The sequence below is a fragment of a genome, unplaced genomic scaffold, assembly GCF_019419815.1.
Source record: "Pyrus x bretschneideri cultivar Hongxiangsu unplaced genomic scaffold, Pyrus_bretschneideri_v1 Contig38, whole genome shotgun sequence".
NCBI classification, from domain to species: Eukaryota; Viridiplantae; Streptophyta; class Magnoliopsida; order Rosales; family Rosaceae; genus Pyrus; species Pyrus x bretschneideri.
The window spans coordinates 3634899-3642245 of record NW_025999701.1 but is presented as its reverse complement, the minus strand read 5'-3'; the positions used below and the strand labels follow the sequence as shown (position 1 = coordinate 3642245).

At 38.5% G+C, this 7347-nt stretch overlaps 1 protein-coding gene and 1 long non-coding RNA gene across 3 annotated transcripts; both read left to right on the top strand.

Moving 5' to 3' along the window:
* The first annotated feature begins 1731 nt into the window (after window positions 1-1731).
* On the top strand, window positions 1732-2945 carry LOC103954105 (probable long-chain-alcohol O-fatty-acyltransferase 4). 2 transcript variants are annotated; one of them, XR_007250864.1, is made up of 2 exons: window positions 1732-2047; window positions 2805-2942. XR_007250864.1 is itself a non-coding variant. In XM_048564284.1 (2 exons), the coding sequence occupies exons 1-2, from the start codon at window positions 2018-2020 to the stop codon at window positions 2808-2810; spliced, it is 714 nt and encodes a 237-aa protein (XP_048420241.1). In that variant the 5' UTR covers window positions 1840-2017; the 3' UTR covers window positions 2811-2945. The 2 variants fall into 2 exon arrangements, 1 of the variants encoding a protein (XP_048420241.1); XM_048564284.1 differs by having other exon boundaries at window positions 1840-2725; window positions 2805-2945.
* Window positions 2946-4148: 1203 nt separating this feature from the next.
* LOC125468466 lies at window positions 4149-5119 on the top strand. Its single transcript, XR_007250856.1, has 2 exons — window positions 4149-4701; window positions 4795-5119. It is a non-coding gene; the product is annotated as an uncharacterized LOC125468466 (long non-coding RNA).
* The last annotated feature ends 2228 nt before the right edge of the window (window positions 5120-7347 follow it).

Here is a 7347-nt window from a genome sequence, read left to right as displayed (position 1 = left end):
TATCCCGAGGTCTTTTAACGAACTTATTCGTTTGATTAATAATCATATTAATTAATCCTTGCCATAAATAATTAAACCATTTAATTATTCTTACTCATCTCCGTTGAATCTTCAATCTCTACCTTACACGGTGTACGATCCATTAGGTTCCTTTTAGCGAGGCAGTGGGCGATTCAAACTCTTTCAAATCGATTGTGAATTGAAACTTACTTTCAATTCTCCCGTTAGTGATAATACACTTTTAAGGCTTCCACAAACCATGGTTGACGCCTAGCAGCATGTCATGGTTACCCAAGCTAATCAGAAGAGGTGGAGAACCTATTCAGTTTTAGGATTACAAATGCAATACGGTCTTTTTCTAATACAATACTCTTGACCACATTGTTTGGTTTGATAGTTTATTCATGTCTACTATCTAATGTGAATCTTGTACTTATATGATTACCTTGAATGTGATCTGGAACGCATTCCAACATCTCATTCATACTCTGGCCAGAGATTCTAAATCATATTATAGAGTATTCTCCCTCAAACAGTTTGAAGGTTAGAGATCCCTTGTTGCGCATTCACTTGCCTCCATGGCTAAGTGGCTTAACCTCGACGATGCCGTGGACACCCTGATAGAGTGACTTTGACATAATCAAAGATTAAGGACCTAACCACAAGACAACTGTGATGCCTCAGGTCAAAAGACTAATTTGCATTATCCCAACCATGAGTTCTCATGTGACATGAATATGAGAACTCTTCGTTGATCGTGTTCAGTGAACTCATTCTCTATTGAGCACCTACGTACTTGTCTTGATGTCACACACACCAATGACTCGAGACTAGTCACTCTCCCTGAGAGAAGACATAGCACGTACTGATCTTAACGGATTGTCAATGCCCAATTGACAATCCTATGATCAGGAACGTTTAGGATGTGTCAACGAAAGAATGGTCTCATGAATCTAACTTCTTTAGATCGCATTCTTCCAATCACATATTCCTTGGACTTATCGTTTAAGCATATAACATTTATATGAGACGGCTCAAACAATAATCTTTGCCCTTTACATTTAAACTACATTAGTTTGAAATGTCCGTAAAGTATCATCATATGATTGGTTTTAGGGCACATTTCCAACAGGTCCCATCTCTTGAACATTGGAATTTTCATTCGTTGAAGTTTCCAAATTTCTTGTCATTGTACTTTTCTTTTAGGTTTTACCAAAGAATTTTTGCAAATAAAAAAATTTTAAAAATAAGAACGTATGAAAAATCTACAAATGGACACGAAAATAGAAAACCTTGGATGTGAGAGTCTTCTAAGATTATGGGACTCAACTCTCAATAAAAGCACCAATTTGTGGGTTAGGTTCTTGATTTTGTGATTAATTAGCTAATTGATGGGATAATTAATTGGCTAATTAATATAATAAAAGAGGAAGGATTTGGGGGTTACCTTGTGGAGAAAATATGATAAAGATGAATGATATTGGTTGTAAATAAATACCTATTTGGACACTTTTGACTTGATTGAGGGATGATTGTCCACTGCTCGTGTGTAAGAGCTCCGGTGTGCCTCAAGGGTAATTTTATCATTTTTTTATCAAAAAATTCACGTGTCGCCTCTTAATTATTTTTGGCTCTACAATATTCTCAGTTGGTACTACGATTTTTGTTATAGGTTTCGGTTTTCATCTTCTTTTTGGTTACAGTCCATACAGGAAGAAATAGAACTGGGACCTCGAGCGCTAGGAAGAAGAGTACTCACTTAACCAACTTATCATGAACGCACGAAATACATACAATTCAGATCCAACAACCAATAAAGTAGCAAGGGCAGTAAATACAAGCACAGGGCCAATGTGTGGTGCAAATAAGGCCCAACAGAAGTTTTAACTTCCACCTGACCTATTCATTTACCATAATCCCCAAACTCAAACACAACTTCAATACTCCTCCCTTCCCTATATCTTTGTAGAGAGAGGATACAAATCTAGAGAGAGAAAGAGACCAGACCAAACCAGAAATGGAGGATGAAATCTACAACTTCATCAAGGTATGTTTCCTAGCCAACATATCTCTGTGTTATTGTTTCTACATATCATCCAGAATCCCAAAGGGCATCCTCAGGCTCATCTCTCTCCTCCCCATCCTCTACCTCTTCATCCTCCTCCCCTTAAACCTCCATTCCTTTCACCTTGGTGGGCCCACCACCTTCTTCCTCATCTGGCTTGCCACCTTCAAGCTCCTCCTCTTCTCCCTTGATCATGGCCCTCTATCTTCTCCAGCCCCACTAACCCTCTTCCAATTTATCTCCCTAGCTATCCTCCCAATCAAAATCAAGCAAAACCCACCTCAAAAATCACCGCCGAATCAAAACCCAGATCACAAAATCCCCCCAAATCCCACAAAATCTGAGAACCCAAGTTACCCAATTGGTAAAAAGTCAATTCTGTTTGCTGTAAAAGCCTTGCTTTTGGCTTTGGTCGTTGGATCATATGACTATAGGCAACATTTACACCCATATGTTATATTGGCTTTGTACTGCTGCCACCTGTACCTGGGGCTAGAAATTTTGCTACCCCTGTTTGCGACCCCGGCTCGAGCCGTTTTTGGATTTGAGCTCGAGCCGCATTCCAACGAGCCTTACCTTTCCACTTCGCTTCAAGACTTTTGGGGCTGTAGATGGAACCTCATGGTCACAAACATTTTACGACCCACTACGTACTACCCGGTACGCAATATTTTCACGCGTGTAGTTGGGTCTCGATTGGCCCGATTTCTCGCTATGATGTCCACTTTTGCGGTCTCAGGTCTAATGCACGAGGTGATTTATTACTATCTGGCACGTGTGCCTCCGACGTGGGAGGTGACATGGTTCTTTGTGCTGCATGGGGTGTGTGTGGCAATCGAGGTGGAGGTCAAGAAGGCAGTGGCCGACAGGTGTCGGTTAAAACCGGTGATTTCGGGGTCGTTGACGTTGTTGTTCTTGGCTGTGACGGCCAATTGGCTGTTCTTCCCTCAGCTGCTTAGAAATGGCGTGGATGTGAAAGCTATAAATGAGTATCCAGTTATGGTGGATTTTGTCAAGTCCCACCTGCCCTTAAACTTTTATTGGTGGAAAAGTTAGTTGATACACGAATAATTTGTTGGTTACTTTGATGAAAAGACCTGTTGCTTCAACTTGTTTGTTTTTTTAACAAAAGTACAATCATAAATCCTCTCTCTTTTAATTTGTTGTATGAGATGAATTCAGAAGTTCTTTTGAAAAAGCAAGTTCAAGTGTAAGAAATGGCACTATAAATCTGTTGATGTATACAACAATCGCTTTGTTGTTTTATTTATATTCTATTGTGAACCTTGTGATTAATTATGATTAAATGAATATGGTGTTTGAACTAAAGACCGTTTGAAACTATAATCACCCGATTCACCCCAGATGCATATACGTTGCACATTGCAACATAACTCTTCCAACCGAGGCCCATTAAAGCATCACAAGGGCCAAGGCAATGGAGACAGAAATCATATGAGAGGAGCCAAAGAAAAGTTGAGAGAGAAAGAGAGAGAGAGAGAGAGTTGAAACGGTGATGAAAAAGAAGAACGGAGGTCAGGTCTTCTTCCAAGGCGAAATTTGCCGACGAATTGTAGTTGGTTCTCCTTTATGGATGTTTCTTTTTATGCAATGAAGCCTTCTCTCTTTATTATTTTAAGAGAAACGATATAACAATATTTATCATCAAGATACAAATAAGTATAGCATTGTCAATTGGGTACATAGTTTCAGTGACCAACAAATTGAACTTGGGTGAATTTACACAATTAAACAATTAAGAGAACCCCTATACAATTGTCACAAGCACATACACACATCACCACTATAATTATGTAGCAAAATAATGATAGATGCAATATATCTTTACCAGCAACAAGCGAGACCACAAAAAGTCATTGTAAAGGAGCGAGACCACATAAAGTCATTGCAGAAGAGCGAAACCACATAAAATCATCACTGGAAGACAAAACTATATAACTCATCGCACAATGATAACGACAACATACAGCCATCGCAGAAACGCAACCACAATACGACAACTGTGCTACTCTGAGAAGGGAATCATTAGCATCTAAGTGGAGGATAAAGGCATTTTATCCAACGCAATATATAGCTTCACCGCACTACTTAGATCCAAAGTTTCTATGAGTCACCAGATCAAGTCACACTGTCACACAAGCGGGCGGAGGCACCATCTCTGAGCGTAGAAGGCGGCAAAGCCACCAAATCTGAACGCACAAAGCGGCGGAGCTGCCAGATCTTGGCACATAAGACGGTACAACAGCATAAACGGCCAATGAGAGCATCACCACCTTAGAATCACGTAGACGAAAATGGATCCAGCTCTCCAACAGCTACAAATCCAACTCTCATTCTCACACACACTCTCTCTCTTTCATTTCTCCCTCACTTTGCAGTCTCTTTCCCTCAAACTCTCCTCCCTCTACTCTCTAACTCTCTATTCTCTATGAAAACACAGAGAAAACCCGCAGAAACCACCACCACTCCTCGTTTCTTTGTCCTTCCCAAAACCCAAAAACAAATACTACGAGTTTGAAACCAAGCCCGAGGCGTTACACCGCACAGTGGCTACTGCCACTGTTCAGTGTCTTCCCCAACGAAATCTGGGCGAGTTCTCGATGACTCCGACTAAGGTAAACCTCGAAAACCAATGTCAATCGTCTTATATCGTTGTTCTGTGTAAGCTTATAGTCTTATATGTGAAAAATGATGGGGCTTTGGTGCAGATCGACTTAAGGGAGAACCCTCCCCAGTTTTCCGGTGTTTCACCATGCATTCCAAGCCATTTTCAGGTCGTCTCCGGCCACTAGTCGACCCTATTTTGTTACTTCTCCTCATTCCTAGCTTTAAATCCATATATTGCATGTTAAATATAGTTGTGAATCGACCTTGGGACGAGTTTCGGAAATCTGCCCCGAAAGTGGCTGATTCACACAGGCCTCTCCAAGCGAGTGTGCCTTTCGTTCTAACTTAAATGCTACAAGTAGAATCTGTATTAGGAAAACTTAACTTTCAAGTTGCATATGTAATTCATAAGTGATTTGTAAATTACATATGATTGTTAAAGTGACGGCGGAACACTCCTTTTTGTCATTGTTTTTTAAAATTGCTTTCTTAATTTCAAATTGGTTTCTTTTATTATTTTCTTTAAGTGCTTTTATTAAAATTCGTTTTTATTATTTCAAAATTCAAAATAAATGTTTTCCAAACTTTATTTTCAAATAATTAATTAAGATTTGGTTTTTACATAAATTATTAATTCAATTCTTGTCGAGGACGACCTTGGTAGAGCCTACTATACTACGATTATCTTGTACTATTGCAAGTATTTTTAAGTGTTTGTTATCCCTATTTTAATTTCTATTAGCAAGACACCCAAAGACCTTCAAGTGGCCATAAGAGGGGAGTTTACGATACAATTTTTTGAAAGCGGTTTTCTTTGAAAGAAGAAAAGTAGGTAAACGTTTAATCAAGTAAACTGCTGTGTAGAAACAATCTTCCTAGAAATGAAGAGGAAGATGTGCTTGAAATCGCAAAGCCTGAGTGACTTAAAGGATATGGCAACGTTTGCACTCGACTACCCCATTTTTTTAGAGAGTATAGACATTAGTAAATGGCCCCTTGTGCTAGGAAAAAATCTTTCAATGAAGTGAACTCTCACCCATTATCCACACGGATGTTTTGGATAGTAGTATTAAAATGGGTACAGACCATAGAAAAAAAAGAATTTGAGTAGGAAAACCCAAGTGAAATGGGAATAATCATACCCTATAGTAAAAAAATAGCATGCCTCGGAAATGGTAGGAATTTTAGGAGGACCTAAATTGTCACAATGAATAAAGGAAAATGATCTTAAAGTTGAGATTGAACTAATGTTAAGGGAAGTCTGTTTAGCCAATGACAAGCATCACACACTATCATCGTGCGTAGAACAATTTAACAATGATCTTTAACGATGACTTGGCTTAAAATTGAAGAGTTGTGTTCTAAATCACGGTGCCACAAAATCAATTGGAGAAACAGCTAGGTGATAGGTTGGGTGGGGGATGGGTGGGGGATGAAAGGTGCTTTGTTAGATGCTAACGCTACGAGATAATAAAGTCCGTTGCGTTCTTTACCCAACCCAACCGTCGCCCTCGTAGCCAAGTCCTCCAAAATACACCAACGAGGAAAAAAAAAGTCATTGAACATTGTAATCCTTTAGTAAGCCGATTCACAGACATAAGATTAACTTGAAAGGTAGGTGATGAGTCGATATTATATTATATATTTTAGCTTATTCTTAGTATTAATTTATTGATTATTTAGGTGAGGGTTTGATACATTTTAATTTATATGAGGAAGTAAGTACAATCCGCTTTCGCAGATATCTATATTCGATTCATGTTTGGAATGTGAAGTACTTTCTCTTCTCTCATTAATCTTCTACTTCTTATTAGCACACTTTTACAACAATTGTAAAACATAGTTACTAATACAGAATCATGCATTCAAGTAGAAGAACCAACTATTATGAACTTTTCAAGAACATTTTACAACACCTTCAAAAGGTGTGTTCTTGACACTTGCAAGACATTTCTTGCAAATACCCCTTCCAATGTCCATCCTTTCATAAAGAAAGTTTGTTCCCTTGGAGTTATTTTGCCTTCTTCATTTGACTTCCCTTTTGATTACAATAGTCATGGTCCCTAAACTCCCACTATCTCTCTTGAAACTTATTTCAAATGTGTTATACACATCAAACGATTTGGAGAGCGTGCGGTTATTGTTCACTATATAGTTTACAATAAACTTAGTGAACCATTAGGATAAGGACACAAAGGTGAAGTCCTTGCCTAGTTTCCGTCTCGTTAAGTGGTTTAACACTTCAACACTCAATGATTCAAAATCATCATAAGTCCATATAAATGGACTATTTTTGTCAACCAACCATTATGTTCTAAACATAATAACAAACTTTCAAGAGTTGTTCAAGGCAACTCTCATTTCTTCATACAACAATTTGTAAGTGAAGAATCATGGCACATAAAGTGTCCATGCCCTTGTGCTTACTTCTCAAGTTCCTTGTTCGTGTAACAAAGAGACAAACACTAGAGTTTGCATTGTCCTCTTCATGGTAGACTTATCTAACATGTTCTTCCATTGATACATTATCAATAGGAAGATTGTGAGGATGAGACTACTTAGGTACTTTTACAATCCATTCAAGACAATCTATGGGATTGTGGTACCAAGTTCGGAAACTAAAGCGTTCGGTTTTTCTTTGTCAAGTTTTGGAT